Raw genomic sequence first — 20,614 nt, 5'->3', positions numbered from 1 at the left:
CCCGGCACCTCCGTCGCCGTGATGCTAACGGGGGGCGTCTCATTGGTGGGGCCTCCGCGGCGGCCCCGCCCACGGGGAGAGCCCGTCGGCCGCGCGGGGACCCCAACCCCGGGACCCCCGGCGCCTGCGCGGCCGTGCGGGGCGCCCGCCCGCGGGGACCCGCTGCCCGGCGCTGCCCTCGCGGCGAGGAGGCTCCCGCCGCGCGCCGTGCGGGAAAGCGCTCGACCCTCCCGCCGCGCGCGGGCCCCCCGCTCCCCTCTTTCTAGGCACCGCGCGTTTCTTCTCTTTTTTCGGGCGAAGTAACTTTTGCATTCCCGCCTCCCCCGAGTCCTGGGGACCAGAGGCGGCGCCGAGCCTGGGGGCGGTTCCTTGGCAGCGTTGGTTCTTGTCAGAGCCAGACTTTTGCTCCTGGGCTGGGTTTGCATCATCCCTATCACACCCTCAGGAGAGAGGAGCCGGCCCCTTTCAGCCTCAGCTTCCGGCGGGGAGCAGACCCCCTCCCCCACCGCAGGCCCCTTCCCCTGCTCGCGTCCCTCTCCCGGCCACCGCGTTTCGTTAGTCCTCGCCCTCTGCTCCGCAATATTTTCTTACTCTCGCCCTCCTCGCCTCCATTCGTTGTTTTACGTTTCCCACTCTTTGAGGAAGGATGGTTGATTTGGAGAGCGAAGTGCCCCCTCTGCCTCCCAGGTACAGGTTTCGGGATTTGCTGCTGGGGGACCAGGGATGGCAGAACGACGACAGGTGAGTGGTGTGCTGCAGTGTGGCTCCGTAGATGCAGCTGGAAAAGGGAGGGATGGGGCGGCTGGAAGGGGGAAAGGAGGGAGAGGAGGAAAAGGAGCCAGAGCCTGGGGGAGGGAGGAAGAGGGACTCTTTGACGTGTCTCTCCATTTTGACTCAGTAGAGCAATTGCTGTAGGCAAGGAACTCTTGTTCTGTCCACTTTCTGATCCCTGCAGTGTATTTGTTGCATTTATTTGGTGCTTATTCTTTTGTCTATCTGTGCTTTCCTAGGGTGTGTATGAGGCTGGCGTGAGAGGTACAATACATCCAAATGGCCAGCAATATCAGTGCCAATTTGAATTTTTTTCCTTAGGTGTAGTTAATCAAATCCCAAAATGCATCCAAGTTGATTGAAAAAGCACATGAGAAACTTAAAATCTCCTGCATCTGTTTACTTACTCCCTGTCAGTCTTGTCTTGATTAGGTGTCCACCTGCCACTGGGAATTTTATGCTTTTTAAACATTTGGAGACGCAGGTAGACAATTGGTTTAAATATGTAACAGGTAGTTAGTGGAAATGACAGTGTTTGCGATGGAAAACACTGACTTTGAGCGGGTAACTATGACTGTTAATAATGGTGTTTGTATAGGATGATCCAACCTTTTCATAGTGTATATAACCTAAATAGTATATATGTCACAAAATTAAAACTGTTTCAAAACTAGAATATTTATTATTAGCAAAATATTGCTCATGTGTTTTGTCTATAGCATCACTGATTTGCCTCATTAAAGTTCTGGAATTTCTCTTGCTATGTTTTATTATTATTATTTAAAAAGCACGTTTTATGTTTCATTGAGTGTAGTATTTTCCAGAATAGTCATTTAGGTATCACATGCCACATTTCCTTGTTTTAAAATAATATGTATATACTAACTAGGCTTTCAACTCAATTGAAATGTTTCCTTAAAGTTCAGTTTGGTATTGATGTTCTATTTTAATTACATAAAAAATCCATTATTGGTCCCATTCAGAATCTCCTTGTTCAACCCCTGGGAAATACCTTCCTTCTTTTCCTCCCCATCTCAGCTCCCCATACCCATGCCTACCCGACACACAGGGGATTTTATCTTGGCTATCAATTGTGGACTTCTTTGGTCTCATGTTAGTAGTTTAAAGGGATATGGATGTTTTGTAGAGGGTAATATTTCAGTTCAAGCTCTTCTTTTTAGGCAAAAACATATATAGGTGAAAAAAGAAAAAATACCAGTTTACGGGTATGCTTGAAAAGTAAGGTGTTCTGGTTGACCGAAGATAAAGAAAAGAATATTTAAACAAATTTCAGTTCTAATTGACATTTAGATAAACTATAGTAACTTAGCTCAGTGGCTCTTCAGGTGCAGCGTGATGTTCATGATTGGATCTGTATTTGTTACTTGAGGACATCAGGATCATCATGTAAAATAGAAATCCTCATTTTAAAAGTGTGAGTTGGGCTGAGCACATGGAGGACATATTTTAGACTTGTGATGGTAGATTTGTTTGTTCTTTAATATTGTGTCCAAGATAATAATTGCTCCTGTGGTTGTCCTCACTTTTCTAGGTGTGCTGCAGATATATTTTAATAATTAAGAATTTTGGTTAGTTGAATGTTTCCTAAATGAGTCACTGTTATGTTAAAAGTTTTGCACATTTATTTAAAATACCTATTATAATAAAAGTTTATGTTAGCCCAACTTTAAAATTAGGCCATATGTGCTATTAAATTGAGGTATTGTTACTGAACCAAACTTTGGTCCACTTGCCTGTGCAGTAAAGCCAATCTACTGACAACATGTTGTGGTGAAGAGAAGTGTGGCCTTTATTGCAGGTGACAAGCAAGGAGTCCAGGTAGCTGGTGCTCACACAGCCTGAATTTCCCAATGGTTTTCAGGGAAGTGTTTTTAAAGACAGTGTGTGTGTGTGTGTGTGTGTGTGTGTGTGTGTGTGTTGCGGGCGTGGGGGGTGTGGGGCAGTTGTGGGATGTGTGATCAGCTCCTGGACATTATTCTGATTGGTTGGTGGTGAAGTAAGCAGGAGTCAAGATCATCAACTTTCTGGTTCCAACCAGCCTGGGGTCTACCAACTTGTGGGCAGCATGCACCTAACTTCTTCCACCTGGTGGGGGTTTCCGTATCTGCAAAACAGCTCGAAGAACATGGCTCAGAATATTGTCTATAGTCCTTGAGGTCCTTGACTTGTCTCATGGCTAAGTATTATTATTTTGTTTTGCTTTATTCTTTTCTTTTCTTTCTGCATTTTTCTCACTTCTCTGATTAAATGTGTTCTTTGGAACTTGGCCTAGGAGTCTAAAGTTTTTTACAGACAAGAGGCCAACAGAGGACCTGGGTGGAGGGGAGGGATCTGACTTGGGAACACCCCATAGGGTCCTGCTTGGATACAGTATTAAAACTTTAAAAATTGTTCAGGGCTTCCTAGGTGGCGCAGTGGTTAAGAATCTGCCTGCCAGTGTAGGGGACACAGGTTTGATCCCTGCTCCTGGAAGATCCCACATGCTATGGAGCAACTAAGCCTGTGTGCCAAAAAAAAAAAAAAAAAAATTGTTCATCCATTTTTAAAGGTAATTTTGTGGCTCCATGAAAAAACTTAGTTTTGCTTGTATTTATTGTCCATTCTCAAAGATAAGATCCTTTGATTAATAGGGACCCAGGTTTCAGTCCTGTGCTTATTTCTGCACTGCCTGAGTGGCCTTGGGCAAGTCATTCAGCCATTATGAAATTCAATAATCTTATTTCTGTAAGATATTTCTGTAAAACTAACACTTGGTTCTAAGTACTTGGCTAGTGCTATATGTTAACTATGCTATATGTTATATGTTTATGCGTATGTGTGTGGGTAACATATATAAACATATGTATATGTTAACTTATGATATATGTTATCTCAGATAGTTGATCCTCAGATAGTCCTTGAATAGTAGGTAATTATTTTAAGGACTAGAAAACTCAGTTTCTGGGAAATTAAATACTTGTGTTGGTGATATATCTTGCAATGTAAAGATGATACTTGGGCTCAGTGCTTTGTGACTCAGATTACTCAAGAAACTCCTAAGTTCCCTCCATTTAATTAAATTTGAATTTATAAGAATAATTTTACAGTGTCTAGCATAGGGGAGGTGCTCTTCATGTTAGTTCTCTTCTTCACCTATGACTTGGAAGTTTGCAACTTTTAAAATTTTCTTCAGAATGTTAAATTAATATGCAATAAGCAAAGGCATCACTTTCGTCTTTAGTATGGTCACAGAATCCTCTTTGCAATTAAGTGTGAGTAGCAATCTTATTCTACTCAGTTATCTTGTGGACTCAATTCCTGCAGAGTCGAGGAGGAAGCAACCTTTCATTGGGAATAAGCAGACAGTTTCTAACAACAGATGCGTTTAGTGCTCTGCCCATGTTCTCTGGATAATTTCTATGAATACCCTCTGTCTGAGGTTTTTGTTTGTTTTCTCCTGGCCTCAGGTGCACACCAGGCCCTCTTGGAGAGCAAGCAGAGGTGCCACTGAGTAAATGCGGATTTGTTAGATAAATACCGTAGTCTTCTAGTTCCTTGGTTGGGACCATTCTGGAGCATGTTCTCTACACTGTGTCTAGTGGGACTCAGCTCTCGTTGGCCCACAGTGGTAACTGGCTTGATATTGCAAGCTTTATTGGCTCCCTGCCCCCTCTCCCTGACTGGTACTTTCTGGATCATTTCCCAAATACACTACTTATGCTTCGATCCTTATCTCAAGGTTACTTCTGGGGAAATCTGGATCAGGATGGATACCTTCCCCATCTACAACCACATCCTATAAATGATGGGGGGATTAGATGATAGGAAAGTACACACTTTCTACCCTGCCCTTCATTTTAAGAATTTTAAATTCAGTCTTAGTAGGACATGGTGGACTGGCCTGTGAAAGTGAGTGAGGCATATCACTGATGTATGAAGGGGTCTTGTTAAAGAGGGAATATTGGTGGGTCTATCAGGATGCAGGAAGTGTGTACTCCATGCCATGGATTTTCTGTGAGCTAACCTTGGATAGTTCACTTACATTTATGTTGTAGCACCTTTTGGTAGGGAGACACACATAAAATACATGTAATATGTATGTGTATGTGTAATGTATATGTAATAGATCTGTATTCTGTGTGAAATATATGGAATGGCTATATAATGTATACATATCAGTGCATCCTTATGTAATTACCTCTCCCTTATTTGCATTCTGATATCCTTTTCTTAGTAGGACATGAGAGAAAAGAGTTAGAGCAATGAAGATAATTTAGCACATGAATAACATTAGTTCTGGGAGGCCAGGAATAAGTTTGAGAGTTGCTAAATGACAACACTGCTTATGCCTTAGGGATGTCTGTTTATATATAATGCATGTTTATTTCTTTGGCATCCTGAAGAGAACACAAAAACCTAATTTAAATGGTTTGTATAATATTTCTTTAATGGTAATTTATCCAATCAGCTAATGTTTGAATGCACGCTACATCTCAGGGCCTCAATAAGTTAGGCTTTGGGAAGAATGTAAGAAAGAATATGAAACAAGACTTGATCAGGAGGTATTCACAGATATAATTAGAGGTGAATTTTCCCCCCAGAATGTTGACAGTATTGCTTTTGTTATGATGATGTCCTTGCAGAATTTCTGTTTTAAGACTGTCAAGAAGAGCACTCACCATTTGTAGATGCGATATTCAGTGTTTGCTTGGAAATAAAGTAGCTAAAATCACTATATTAGAGATGGCTCAAAGTCTTCAATATACTTTGAATCTAATATTTAGAATACTTAATATCACCAAGGTTGAAACCAATATGAGTAGAGACTGAAATTAACTGATCTTATATGGGAGCCATTCTGTAATATGCAAAAATTGTTGTAGTGTTAAAATCCTTTTTTCTTTTTCTATTTTACTGTTTCTAAGGTTCATAAAACAATAAAGGTTTGGCACATTCTCTTACAGTTAAAGATTGGTAAATTTCAGATTTTAATTGCCTTCGGACAGTTAGGACAAGCCCTTCCCATCCTTCATCATGACTTAGTAATTTTAATATTTGGAACACAATGTACTTGATGTGGATAAATTGTCACAGCTGTGGATAAATGACTGTTAATGGACAGTTTTCAGTTGCAGTCATATGGGAGTAGGCCATTTATTTAATTAACATTATTCTAGTTTTCAGATGTTTGGTCAGGTGCTGCAACTCCAGTATTTTTAAGTATATCTTTCATATTTTGCAGGCGGCATTTAAAAGTAATGCAAGCAACTACAATAATGCATTGTAGTAATTGAAAACATAAAAGAACTTGAAGAGTATGATTCAATCGATTATGAGCTTAAGAGGTATTTATAAAATGGGGAGAATGTTGGATAGCTTTTGGAGTATGTGTAAGTTTAGATATCATACAGTACAAATATGTGACTTTATATGATGAAATTGAATTGTGGAAATGGTTTCAGATTGGCATGTGACATTTATATGTTACCGATTTTACCTCCCTTATTAAATTATATATTATTTTGAAAAATAGCCATTTAATGTAATGTTCTTATCTAAGTTTTTACGTTCAGGTCAATAGATACACTTTTAAAATAGTTTAAGCGTTATTAAAAAGAATTAAATATTATTTTTATTGTTTAATTATATAGTGGAACCAACCATGCATATGCAATATCTATAAAAGTGATTTAAGCATTTATTATTAGAGAATCCAGACAATTTGGTGCCTGTTAGCGGTATCATATTAAGAGAAATCTGCTTGAATAAGGCAATGAAAAATTACCTACTACCAACGGTGCAAACATTGACTTTACATATATATATATATAACAAAAAATGCAGAGAAAAATGTAGTGTAATTATTATATTTCAGTAGTTACCAATAATTCAGACATTCGTATTTTATATAAAAACATATATGATTTTTTTCTTTTCACCTCTTATTAATAAAATTGAAATGTGGCTTTTCAAATATATTGGAATTTATTTTTAAAGTTTGGTTCCATTTAACCACTCCTATATATCCACTTTGTGTATATGGTTATATATTTGTAATACGTCTTCTGTGAGTATTACACTTTTAACTTTTCAAAATACCTCTATGTATAATAAATCTTGGGTGAAGGAAGTTGGAATGTAGTACACTTTCCACATAAAGCATGTGACATTTTAAGGAGATTAAACTTTCTGCTAAGCAGTTTCTCCACTGCAGCTTCAAGTTAGTCTTGAGGATGGGTGCAAAGACATAATTCCAGATGGATGACCAAGAAAATGATTTCAGCTAACTTATTGTTTTATCAAAATTAACATCCTTTTTTCCTTCTCTGTTAGTAATATAACTCAACGTCTCCAAAAATAGATTTGAAATGTAGTAAGAGAAATAACACAAATGAAAGCTTATTTTGGTCTTCATTATTGACACAAAATAAAAATTAAATTAACAATATATTTCATCATAACGCATACCTGTAGCTAGTTTAATAATGAATGTGATACTTTTATTTGCTTTTTCAAATCATGCTTGTTTATTGTTTATATGTTTACATATCATTTTGTCATTGATGGTTCATCTGTTTTTATTAGAGTATTTATGTATTGCCAGTATTGTTTCACTTATGTGCAGTGCTTGTCTAAGTTGCTTTTAGAAAATGAAGCAAAAAGAGATAATTTTTACAGTGAAACTTAACCAGTTGCTTTGTATATTTATAGTTTGAAATTAAATAAGGGCCTTTTCTGAGGAATATTTAATACCTTCGATCAAGATGTTTTTACACTGATGCTTTTCCTGAGTCTTATATTGCCAATTTAAAATTTCTTTATAAAAGTAATGAAAACAATAGATAATGATCTAGAAGGACAATTACTTTTACTCTTTGACAAGTTTTGACCGGATGTGGGATTTTTTTAATAGGTCGTGCGTGTTTTTTTCCCACCAGGATCTTAATCATCAGGTCGTGATCAAGTTGCAATTTAAGAGAAAATTATTTGAAGGAACAGAGTGAGAAGAAAAAGGTGCATCTGTAGCACTGAGAAAATCTCAACCTCAGTACAGATTCAAACGGGCTGTGTGGACTTGTAAAAACTAGGACACGCGTGAAGCAGGGGGACTTGGAGTCCCCTTTCATGCTGAGTGTACTGCCCATGTAGAGTAGATGAAGATCAGCTGGGCCAGAAACTTCTTTCTGGTAGTCATAGTGGTGGTATGCAAGGTTTTTAAAGTGGTAAGAAAATGACCCAACTTTATGAAAAAAAAGATTACGAAGACTGAGCATAGATATATATTTCACCCTTGCAATTAAATAAAATATAGAACATTGCTAATTGTCAGACATTTAATATCACCCATATTAAATATTTATACCTAATACACATTTATAAGTAATGATGATAGTACTTTGATTCTAATTAGCATGGAAACCAAGAAATTTGCCATGTATTATAATCATAGGCTTTACTTTGCCAACCAAATCACATTATTAGTTTTCTTTTGCCTAAAACAATCATTAAGATTGATAACTTTTCTCATATTCTGTATTATGTCACTGTAGTTTTGCTAGACACTCATGTAGTATTACAGGGCAAAGGCTATGGTTCCTTAGGAGCTGAGGCTATTCCCGACTCTCTCTCCAACCCAAAGCTTTATTCGTGTATGTTTGGCCTTGTGATTCATCGCAGCGTCTGGGTATTACGTGACCCTGAGCCACTGTGATGTTTGGTTGCATTTCTCTCATGTGCAGGAGTGACCATGTCCGTGCTTGGAGCAGATAAATAAGAACCCAGGCATTGTGAAGGCAAGAAAGCGCTGTAAGAGTGGCATTGGGTCCTTTGTATCTGATCATCTGGAAACAGAAGAGTGAATCCGAAATTTCTGACCTTGATTCCTCAATAACCAGAACTAGATTCTCTTAAGGAGAATCTGAGATGTAGTATAATTTCAGGGGAAAAAGAACCACGGCACATACTTGGAAAAGTTAATCATTTGTGTAAACTAATTCAGTGTGCCAGTGGTACTAGATTTACTTGTCTGCTTTGGACGTGGGGATGGGTTTGGAGTTGGGAAGGGGATTCGTTGGAGGCTGTAAAGTCCTAGTCGCCTGAAAGGAGCAGAGGGGAAGTACTCCTGCAGATTCCGAGAAGAGGGTCCTCAGGAAAGGGAGACTGGAGACAGTGAGCTTTCTTTCCCCGATTTTGCCTTGGATAGATCATATTTATCTTCGTCTCTTTTTTTTGACAAATAGAAGCAGTGAAGGAAAGCAGAGACAGAAACCCAAGCTGCCAGCTTGGCTGGCCTGTAGGGCACTGTTGCCTGGCAGCAAGTCCCAACTCTTGGACCCTTTCCTGTTCAGACTCTTAACTCGGCCTGTCTTTGGACTGTGCTGTAGTCCTCTCAGCACTGCTGCAATTACGCCACCGCTTTGAAGAGTGAGAATCATTTCCCTCTGCGTGTGCCTTCCTGGAACTAGAGTTGTATTACTTCCACTTTTCACACTATGTAAGTATGTGCAAGAAATGGACTTTACACACAAAGCCGAAAACCAGTGACTCTAAGGACTAAAGGACAGCTTGTTCTTGGCTGTCTTGTACTGGACCTTGCACAGAAATGGAATGATTAATTATTACGGGGGCACACTTAACTCATCTTGTAAATCACTGTGTGAATAGGGATAAAAGTGGATTAACACATTTCAACCTCATTTAAATCCCCATGGGGAAACTTGTAGATTGTCCACATGTTGCAAACAACCGGTTATTAACAAAAGGGACCAGATGTGTGGTTTAATAATGGACAGCCTGCTGTGTCAGGTCTGTCAAAAATTGAACTACCACTCCATCCCCTAGGAATCAGATCGGGTGATTAGTAAGCTGCACAAGTACCAGTCAGGAGTGATGAGAGAGACTTCAGGCACTGCCACACCATGCGGTGATGACATTGCCAGACTATAGATGGAAGCTTTCAGTGTGATGTTTCTATTTCTTGCCTGTCTCTCCACAAGAGTTCCTGTGCTATTCCACCTGTTTCTACTGAAAATACAGAAGATAAAGTGAAAATAGATGATGATATTGAAGAAGGTATAGAACGCCACGCATTGCTCTATGCATTTCCCGTGTATTACTATTGCTTTTAAAGATTTTTTTGATGTGGACCATTTTTAAAGTCTTTATTGAATTTGTTACAATATTGCTTCTGTTTTATGTTTCGGTTTTTTGGCCGTGAGGCATGTGGGATCTTAGCTCCCTGACCAGGGATCGAACCCACAGCCCCTGCATTGGAAGGCGAAGTCTTAACCACTGAACTGCCAGGGAAGTCCCTGTCCCATGTATTATTGCATTGAATCTTCACACCAGCTCTGAGAAATCTGGTATCTTCTTCCCCTTCCTACAGATGAATGTTCTGAGGTTCAGAAATTCATAACTTGTTCCAAGTTATATAATCCTAAGAGCTAGAACCAGAATATAATTATTCTGCCTACCCACTATGTTTACAACTAAACAAATGTGATCTAATGCTGTGAAATAACAGAAAGAACAAAACGCAAACAAATGTGAATGCTTTGGAGGGTAGAAAAATCATACAGCATCTGCATCCCTTTAGGCCAGCATCACAATGAGTATCTCACAAGGAAAGTTATGGAATTTTTGAAGTTGTTAATATTTTCTGGGAGAAAATAACTTTTTCCCCTCCTCATGTAGAGAATTGTTCTTTTGGCAGTCTGAAGAAAGTGGATTGAAATAGGAAATTAGTGAAACAAAGTAGAGTTTATTTATTTAAACACTTATTTATTTATTTTTAATTTATTTACAGTAGAAATAAGCTAAAGGTAATTGATATCCCAGGAGTCACAACAATTCATAATTACCTTTCTTTTGATATGTCTAGGTTTTTTTTTTTTTTAATGTTTCTCAGTAGAACTTTGGTGTTTTCTACTTATACTACTACTCGCTAAGATATTTGTACACACCCGAAATTCATTTTTCTCAATCATTGTGATGGTGACCATGAAAACCCTCTTGCAGAAATGTTATGACATTTAAATGTGGTCATGTCAAGTCACCTGATGGAGGGCTTAACATTTAGGTATACCTATTAGTATGTTTCACCTGTTCCAAAAAACATTTGCAGTGGTTCAAATAAATACATGCAATAAAAAACGAACAAACAAACAAAAACATCACACACACACAGCTGAAGAAAAATATAATAAGGGGGCAAAAATGAATCAGGTGTAGAGCTGGTACACAATCTGAAGTCGATGAGTTCCTATGCAGTTACCAGAGATGGACCACAGAGTTAGCCAGAGCAAAGACGTGATCAGTCACATAAGATAAGAAGTGAACCAGCAATTCAGGAGAAATACAGCTTTCCTTGGTGTTCAAATTGAAAGGACATCGTTCCTGTGGATCTTGGTTAGTGTACAGTGTCCTCACCCACTTTCCTGTCTTAAAAGGATAGCAAATTTCATAAGACTTTTGTGACATTCTCACTGCCAGGCGCTGATGTATTCACTTAAAGTATTACAGACCTACAAAACACACAGAAATGTATTTCAGATATATCTTGTAGGACAAAAAAGAAGAGAAACACCTGAGGTTACTGATGGGTTATGAGTCTTTCATGCAATCGTCCTTAAAAACTTTTTTTATATAGATGGCTTTGATTAATAGTTAAGAATGCAAAGAGGACTTCCTAGGTGGCACAGTGGGTAAGAATCTGCCTGCCAATGCAGGGGACACAGGTTTGATCCTTGCTCCAGGAAGATCCCACATGCCGCGGAGCAACTAAGCCTGTGCCTCACAGCTATTGAGCCTGCACTCTAGAGCCCGTGAGCCACAACTGTTGAGCCCATGTGCCACAACTACTGAAGTCCGTGTGCCTAGAGCCCGTGCTCCACGAAAAAAGAAGCCGCTGCAGTGAGGAGCCCAGGTACCACAATGAAGAGTAGCCCCCCACTTGCTGTTAACTAGAGAAAGCACACGTGCAGCAACAAAGACCCAACGCAGCCAATAAATAAATAAATAAATAAATGAATAAATTAAAAGCAAGAATGCAAAGAGTTTAAGGTTATATTCTTTGTTATGAACCTGAAGTATAAATGTAATCAATAGAGACTAGGGGGACTTCCCTGGTAGTGCAGTGCTTAAGCATCTGCCTGCCAACGCAGGGGACACAGATTGGATCCCTGGTTAGGGAAGATCCCACATGTCGTGGAGCAACTAAGCCTGTGTGCCACAACTACTGAGCCCATGTGCTCTAGAGACCTCAAGCCACAACTACTAAAGCCTGAGTGCCTAGAGCCCGTGACAAGAGAAGCCACTGCACTGAGAAGCCCGCGCACTGCGATGAGACAAGCCCCCACTCCCTACAACTCGAGAAAGCTCACACCCAGCAATGAAGACCCAACGCAGCCAAAGGAAAAAAAAAAAAAAAGTAGACACTAGGATGACTCAGTTTAGGGAGACTCTACCAGGATTCTAAGCCAAACACAAACCTGAATTGTAGTTATTCTCACCTCCTCACAAAGGTTAGATTAATTCACTTATTTCCCCACAAATACCTAAAGAAAATATCATACAATTTAACACTATATTAAGACTTCATAAATATTCTGTATAGCCCTATATATCTTCATATACATAGCTAGAGATATATATTAAGCACATAGTTTTTATAGCAGACTTCTGGTTGCTAAGTAATTGATATAAATAGCCTCAAACTAGCATATTTTTTCAGTCTATCCACCATCACCAATATCATTATAATCCTCCAGAACTCTCCATTTCAAAACTTCACAGCAGGTCTGTATTATTATTTCAGCTTGCTTTTTTAGTTAGTTCTTGATCTCCATCTATTCTTTTTTGAGAGGATTTCATTCCTTCTTACTTAAATTAATGTGGCTCTTGCTAACATGCTTCATTGTTCCAAGTCTGTTCTTTGCACCCCACCTCCGATAATCTCCACGGCCAACTCAAGTCTCATTCAACTTAAGCATTTTCATCATAATCTTAACATGATTTTAACATAATGTTCATGTCACTGATGCTTATTATATGAAATTTAAACTACTCAGCCCAGTTCATTAACGGACTCCTCCCTTATTTTTTTTTTCCTGAGCACACATTTTTAATATCTTCCAACTGCAGGCCCAGTTTTTTTTTCTTTTAAATGAATCAGTTTATTTAAACTAAAACAAACCAGCATTTCACCCATTTCTCCTACTCTTTCTCTCAGCCTCTGCAACCACCAGTCTAGTCTTTGTATCTATGAGCTTTTTCTTTTTTTTTAAAAAAAATATTTTTTTAGATTCCACATGTAAGAGAGATCATATGGTATTTGTCTTTCTCTGACTGACTTATTTCACCTATTATAATATATGACCCAATTTCTTTATTCATTCATCCATTAGTGGACTCTTAGGTTGTTTCCACATCATATTACTATGAACATAGGGTTGCATATATCCTTTTGAGTTAGTGTTTTCATTTTTTTCAGGAAAATACCCACAAGTGGAATTGCTTGAACATATTGTAGTTCTATTTTTAATTTTTTGAAGAAATTTATAGTGTTTTCCATTGGGACTGCACCAATTTACATTCTCATCAGCAGTGTATGAGGGTTCCCTTTTCTTCAAAACCTTTCCAACAGTTAGTGATATTTATTTATTTTTGACAATAGCCATTCTGACAGGTGTGAAGTGATATCTCAGTGTGGTTTTGTTATACCTCTTCCTGATGATTCATGATGCTGACCATCTTTTCATTGGTCTATTGACCATCTATATGTCTTTTCAAAAAAAAATGTCTATTCAGATTTTCTGCCCATTTTTAAATCGGATTGCTTGCTTTTCTGCTATTGAGTTGTGTGAGTTCTTCTTATATTTTAGACATCAGCCCCTTATCAGATTTATCAATTCCAGATATTTCCTCTTATTCAGTAGGCAGCTGTTTTTTTGTTGATGGTTTCCTTTCCTGTGTGGAAGCTTTTTAATTTGAAGTAGTCCCACTTGTTTACTTTTGCTTTTGTTGCCAGATTCAAAATGATCAACAAGGCCTATGTCAAGGCCTATGTGAAGGACCTTACTGCCTATATTTTCTTCCAGGAGTTTTATAATTTCAGGGCTCATGTTTAAGTCTTTAATCCACTTTGAGTTAATTTTTTGCATGGTGTAAGATCGTTGTCCAGTTTCATTGTTTTGAATGTGGCTGCACAATTTTCCTAACACCATTTATTGAAGAGACTGTCCTTGCCCTAATTGTGTATTCTTGCCACCTTTGTTGTAAACTAATTGGACATATATGCATTGGTTTATTTCTGGGTTCTCTATTCTGTTCCATTGATCTAGTGTCTGTTTTTATACTAATACTGTACTGTTTTGATTACTATAGCTTTGTAATATAGTTTGGCATCAGAGAGCATGTTGCCTCCAACTTTGCTCTTATTTCTCAAGATTACTTTGGCTGTTTGGGGTCTTTTATGATTCCGTATAAATTTTAGGGTTGTTTGTTCTATTTCTGTGAATCTTGTTGGAGCTCGTATTGAATCTGTAGATTACCTTGAGTAGTATGGACATTTTAACAGTATTAATTCTTCCAATCCATGAGCACATAATATCTTCATTAATTTTTCCTGAACTGCTTTTTGAAATTTAGTTATTGTAGTTACTCACAGAAATCACTCCCCAGCTCCCATGCCGATATCCACTCCACTGTCTTTGCTGGTATCACACCATATTCTCAGGCTTCCTTGCCTCTCTTCCTGTTCATGTCATCCCCTCCTTCATGATCAGATCCAAAACCAAACACAGAGCCAGAGTTACTAATGAAATCTTTGAAATCACTCAGGCTATTCAATATCTCACATACCATGATGTTGTCTTATAATTACTCATGTTATTTCAGGTGTAACATATAACTTTCTGGGGAAAAAGTCATGTCTTCAATTCATTTTGGATCTTCCTTTATTATTTTACACAGGTGGTTTACATAAAGGCTCCAAGAATTTTAATTCTGTAATATAAGGAAGATGTTTTTAGAAGGAAAAAAAAGTCACAGCTATGAGTATATATGTGCACCGCATACATATATACATTATTATAATAAAAGTATGAGGTTATTTGAATTTGAGATGTTTTTCTCCATGGAAACGAAATAGTTTTGTAAAGCTCCTTCTAAACCCAGGTATGTAGTTTAAATCATTTGACTTGAAAATGCCATTCCCACTTCTAGTTTAATATTCACAAGGAGCTTTCCTTTGGAAATGGCAAAGCCGAATGTGCTTCAGTCCATAATTCATACAGTGACAGTTCAAATGACTGACTAAAGTGAATTCTGAATTTTACATATGAAACTGCTCCGGGAAAGCCATCCGTCTGCTTGACAGCCAGCAGTGTCATTGTCCAGAGACTTGTGGAGGTGTTGAAAAGATCAGATAGGTAGTGGTAGTAATACTTACATGATTGGGATGAACAGAAGGAATTCTTTTCGGTCTTAAATCCTGTAAAAAATAATTTTTTTTTTCCTTATTGAGAAACGGTGCTTATAATAGTTGAGTATGTTTAATTTTGCAGTGTTAGTGTGAATGGAATGACTTTCTAGAGGAATAAAAAATATGTGAAATATATCAGTGACAGTTATCTAAACATGTTCCAAGTCTTTGAATAGAAGGCACACTATTCCAGAACATGTATATATCTATTATTATTCTATTTACTGAGTCACATCCTTATGTGTTGTTTTTTTCCCAGTGGAATGAACGCTTTTGATTTCACTTCACTCTCCTTTTTAGTATCAGAAAGAAGCTTGTAATACATCTCTTTACCACATGGCAGATAAGAGAGAAATAAACTCTAGTCACTTTCAGAAATATATAATTAATGTGCTTTAAAAAAAAAATGTTCATTATAAAGTTGCTCTGACTTGCTGATTCTGTTCCTCCTACTACGTATTCCAAGTAATGTCTCCTTTTAGTAAACCCGAATAATGAAGTGAGGCAAAGTTCCTCTGTGCATCCCGAATTGCGTTCACATTGAACTTATTCCTGCTACCACATGAGTTAGGATGATGTATGAGAGGCACTTGAATGATAGGATCCCACACTCATACCATCTTTGAACTTAATCTGTGTTGGAGACATATGACATGCAAAATAACTCACATAAAATAGAACATGGTACAAAGGACAGTACTGTGGGAGTATTAGAAAAAGCTTCTTGGAGAGTCTTAGGAAGTAAGTAAATTTTATGTATTAGGATTCATGCATTAGACACAAAGTAGTAATGGCTAGCACAGAGATATTCTGGGTCTTCCATGGGGCATGTTCTAGGAAAAGATGCAGTAAGTAAGTAGAGTAGATTGGATATAATAGCGGATACTTGTGAATCAATAATGGATATCAGTACTTTAGGGGAAGATTGTAGGAGAACTTATATTGCCAAGTGGAAAAGCTTCATTTTTTTTTTTTTTTTTCTGTAGACTGTAGGGAATTGTTGAAAGGTTTTGAATAAGGAAGTGGCATGATTAAAGTTGTAGCTTTGGAAACTACAAGAAAGAGTAGGGAAATTCACTAATCTTCTTTAATGGGCTAAAAGAGGCAGAGCAGTGATGGTGAAAATGGCCCCAAAAAAATCCAATAAAAAACTTTGGGAATGTCGTTACAAATGTAAAAATGGATTGGGGTGAAGAATATCAGTGTTGTAAAATGAGAGGAAATATGAAAAGAGGATCAATTTGGATTAGTGTTTGTCATGTTTGTGCAATGCAATTTGATACTATTCACTGGGGTTGTAAATTTTATGGGTCAAAATCTCTAATATCTAATTATACATTGCAAAACATCCAAGAAAGGTGCTATTTAATGTACTCATTTTCATTATTGATAAAATTGAATTCAATTCAACAAGCAATAGTTAGGGCCTGACCATGAATTGTGGTCTCTACTAAGTCTCTGAAAACAAAGAAAAAGGTGTTCCCAACCTTCATTTATCTTAGAGGGGGAAAAGGACAAATAAACAAGTCATTATTGTATCTAGTACTATATAAAAATAAGTATGAACAGATTGTGGAGCTAGCACGGGGAAAATAATTATGTGATGATATGTACCTTAATACACATAAAAGCTATTATATTGTATTTAATCCTTTTAAAATTTATTGGTTTTGTACTCTTCACATCGATGGAAAGGTAAACCAATCTCGTTACATTTTACAGGTAGAAACTCAACTAAGGAGAATCTTTTTTTTTTATTTTTATTTTTTCTTCTTTTTAAAAATTGAAGTATGGTTGATTTACAATACCATGTGAATTTCAGGTGTACAGAACAGCAATTCAGCTTCACATTCAGTTTTACATATGCGTATATGTATACACATACAGATATATATATATTCTTCAGATTCTATTCCCTTATAGGTTATTACAAGATATTGAGTAGAGTTCCTTGTGCTATACAGTAGGATCTTGCTGTTTATCTATTTTATATATAGTAGTGTGTACATGTTAATCCCAAACTCTTAATATCCCTCCCCCACCCCCCTTTCCCTTTTGGTAATCATACGTTTGTTTTCTATGTCTGTGAGTCTCTTTCTTAAACTAAAGAGAATTTAAATGCCTGACATAATAGCAGAAAGTCTCTATTCTTTCAGGCACAAAACATAGAAAACCCAGCTAAGATCCAGGCAATGAAACAAGAAGTCTGGAACTATATTGTTTCAGGGTTGACTTTAGACCTCAGGGTATGTCTGTTTCCTCCTTGGCTTCCATTCATACTTGTTGCTCTGTCTCTGTCTCTGTCTCCTGGAGCTTGTCCCCTTGCTCCCTGAGTGGCTGCTCTGGTTCCGGTGACAAAGTCCAGAGGTAGAGAAAAGAATTGTCCTTACATTGTGCCCTTCTTAAAAGTGAGGGAAAGTGTCGCCAGAGGCATCCCGACAGATACACTCTCCTGTGCTGTTGGCTGGAGTGGCAGGGGCAGGGAGACCTCGGGGGCTGGCGGTGGACTCAAGCTCCTCTGAAGAACTTGGCCCCTTCGAGGTGTATGCACAAAATCAGGTTCGTTTCTGGAAGAAAAATGTGTGCGTGTGTTGGCAGGTGGGTGAGGAGCAATGGAGGTTAGGCAAGAGATATGGCTATTGGAGCAGGGAACCCGTAATTTCAATTCTACATATAATTCTAACTCTGAGTGTCGTTCTTTAACCATTTGATTGTTTTCCTTCACTTCTGAGCAGTTCTCAGAGGAAATTACAATCTCAGCAAGTATCCTAACTCTCCTCTTGGTAAACAGAATGGTCCAATGTGTGAGTGTTCTTAAATTCCCTTATGAAAATTATAATATAAGCACTTCTCTGGTGGTCCAGTGGTTAAGACTCCACACTTCCAGTGTAGCGGGAGTGCGTTTGTTCCCTGGTTGGGAACTGAGATCCTGCATACCGTGTGGCATGGTCAAAAAAAAAAAAAATTATAGTGTTATAAACCCTGCACAAACTTGTAACTGGACCCTTTGAAAAATTGTAAGCCACTCCAAGTCATCCCTTTGGTATGGTGATTAGTGGGTCTTGAGAGGGCAGAGCTTCTTTTCACAGAATCAACATTTAATCGTATAGGTGTTGAGGACGTTTTGGTGTTTTTGGTGCTGATAGTGGATAATAAGGAAGGCAATGTAGATATGTAGACAGATAGATATAGATCTACATATATAATATAGATATATAAGCTATAGCTGAGGTAAATGCTTCCTTACTGCCAGATGACCTCAGAATATCAATTTAGAAGCAGGAATTTTGTTTTATCTAAAATTTTAATGGAGACCAACTATACCAGCCCCCTCGCTGAAGTCATTCTTTACCTGAAACAGCACATCCTCCATTATCTGGAAGAGCAGTGAAGAGACTGAAGGTCCTGCCTGGTTATGGGGAAGCAGTTGGGCTGAACTCTGGAGGAGGGAGAGGAGGGGGAGGGAAAAGGAGGGGAAGGGGGCAGGAGGGGGAGAAGGAAGTAGAGGGGGAGGGGAGGAAGGGGAGGAGGGGAGGAGGGGGAGGGGGAAGAGGAGAAGGAGGGAAAAGGGGAGGGGGAGGGGAGGGAGGGAAGGGACGACTGGGGCATCTTCTAAAACCTGGCTTGCATCCCAGTGACTGTGGCACTTTATCTCTTTCGTGTAACAAGTCATCTGACAATTGTAGTATGTTCTGGTCATTCATAAACATGGCATCCAGCAGTAGCAGGCATCTCGATCACATATGGCAGGTATGGAATTTTTGTATAGTTCCTTTTCCCCCCTTCCTTTTATAATTTTGCTGATCTGGCATATTTGAGATGAATTATGAGGAAGAGGGGCCTTAACTGGTCAGAAGTGTGAGAGAGGTAAAGCTTGGAAAGAAGCAGTACACTTAGCTTTATTCCTTATAATATCTTCTTTAACATTTGGTGACTTCCCAAAGTCTAGCGGGCCATGCTCTTTTTTAAAACAACAATAGCTACAAAAATGTTTTCTCTGAGATTGGAATGAGGAAAGCAAGAGGAAAGCCAATTATTTCATTTCAAAAATGGCTTTTAGAAGGTTTGTAGGAGCACATTCTAGGTAATGCTTAGTAAAAATCGATTTAACTATTTATATGCCTAAATTAAAGCCTTCTTTTAATGAAGTGGCATGAATATGATAGACTATAGAGTCAATAATTGACACAGTGAATAAAAGGGAAAGTTAGATATTTTCAAAACACCTATAGGGATCCAAGAATATTGGGGATATGCAAAGGTAGCCAAATATAATGTATTAAAGAATATAATAGGACTTCCTAGGTGGCACAGTGGTTAAGAATCCGCCTACTAATGCAGGCGACACGGGTTCGAGCCCTGCCCTGGGAAGATTCCACATGCCACAGAGCAACTAAGCCTGAGTGCCACAACTATTGAGCTTGTGCTCTAGAGCCCGTGAGCCACAACTATTGAGCCCATGTGCCGCAACTATTGAAGCCCACGCGCCTAGGGCCTGTGCTCCAAAACAAGAGAAGCCACTACAAAGAGGAGCCTGCGCACCACAATGAAGAGTAGCCCCTGCTCTCAGCAACTAGAGAAAGCCCATGTGCAGCAACGAAGACCCAATGCAGCCAATAAAATAAATAAATAAATAAATAAATAAATAAATAAATAAATAAAAAAGAATATAATAAATGTCACAAACACACCTACTCATACTTTTATAAGGGAGGGGCAACTTCTTAGATTGAGAAGGATGGGGCTATTCTCAGAAGGGGTGTCTTTGGGTTGGATAGACACTCTAACGATAGCTAGTTTTAGTTTTAGAACAGATAAAGGAGGCAAAATGTTATGTTTAAACTTACTAGAAAACTCAGTTGATAATAGATCTTTCAAATAATTTTATTTTATTTTAAAAATCAAGTTTTGACCATTAATCCCAAAAACTTCTGGACTGCAAATACTATGTTAAATAGTTTTTTTTAGAATATTTTTTAATATGGTCGGTACATTTGAATGTGTAAAATTACTCAAAGAATATGTAAAATACTTTGACTATTTGCACATCTATGTATACATGATTACTTGTAGTGACTTTAAGAATTATGTTTACATAGATGGAGTTATACCAGAGAAGATACAGTTTTGTCAACTGCTGTTTTCACTTAACATATTATTAAGTAGACTAATTAAATCTAAGTGAAATGTATCTTTAAGTAGATTCCCGAAGTGAGATTATTTATGATTTTGTAATATTCCATGATATGAATATATCATATTTATTAATTAGGTACTGTTGTTATTAGATATTTAGATTGCTTTCATGCTAATATTTCACATTCTTTTCTCTAAGTATTTGTAGGCATTTCTAAGGCCTTG

The 20,614-nt window shown here is 38.1% G+C and overlaps 1 protein-coding gene across 3 annotated transcripts in view; it reads left to right on the top strand.

The window, feature by feature from the left end:
* The first annotated feature begins 646 nt into the window (after positions 1-646).
* KCNT2 (potassium sodium-activated channel subfamily T member 2) overlaps positions 647-20,614 on the top strand; it is a 371,544-nt gene continuing 351,576 nt past the window's right edge. For all 3 annotated transcript variants that reach the window (XM_057729620.1, XM_057729619.1, XM_057729618.1), the window contains exon 1: positions 647-741. In XM_057729620.1, the coding sequence (XP_057585603.1) occupies positions 647-741 (95 nt within the window). The remainder of the gene's footprint in view (positions 742-20,614) is intronic.

This window comes from Hippopotamus amphibius, chromosome 3 (assembly GCF_030028045.1).
Source record: "Hippopotamus amphibius kiboko isolate mHipAmp2 chromosome 3, mHipAmp2.hap2, whole genome shotgun sequence".
Lineage (NCBI taxonomy): Eukaryota > Metazoa > Chordata > Mammalia > Artiodactyla > Hippopotamidae > Hippopotamus > Hippopotamus amphibius.
This window is presented reverse-complemented; position numbering and strand designations above follow the sequence as displayed.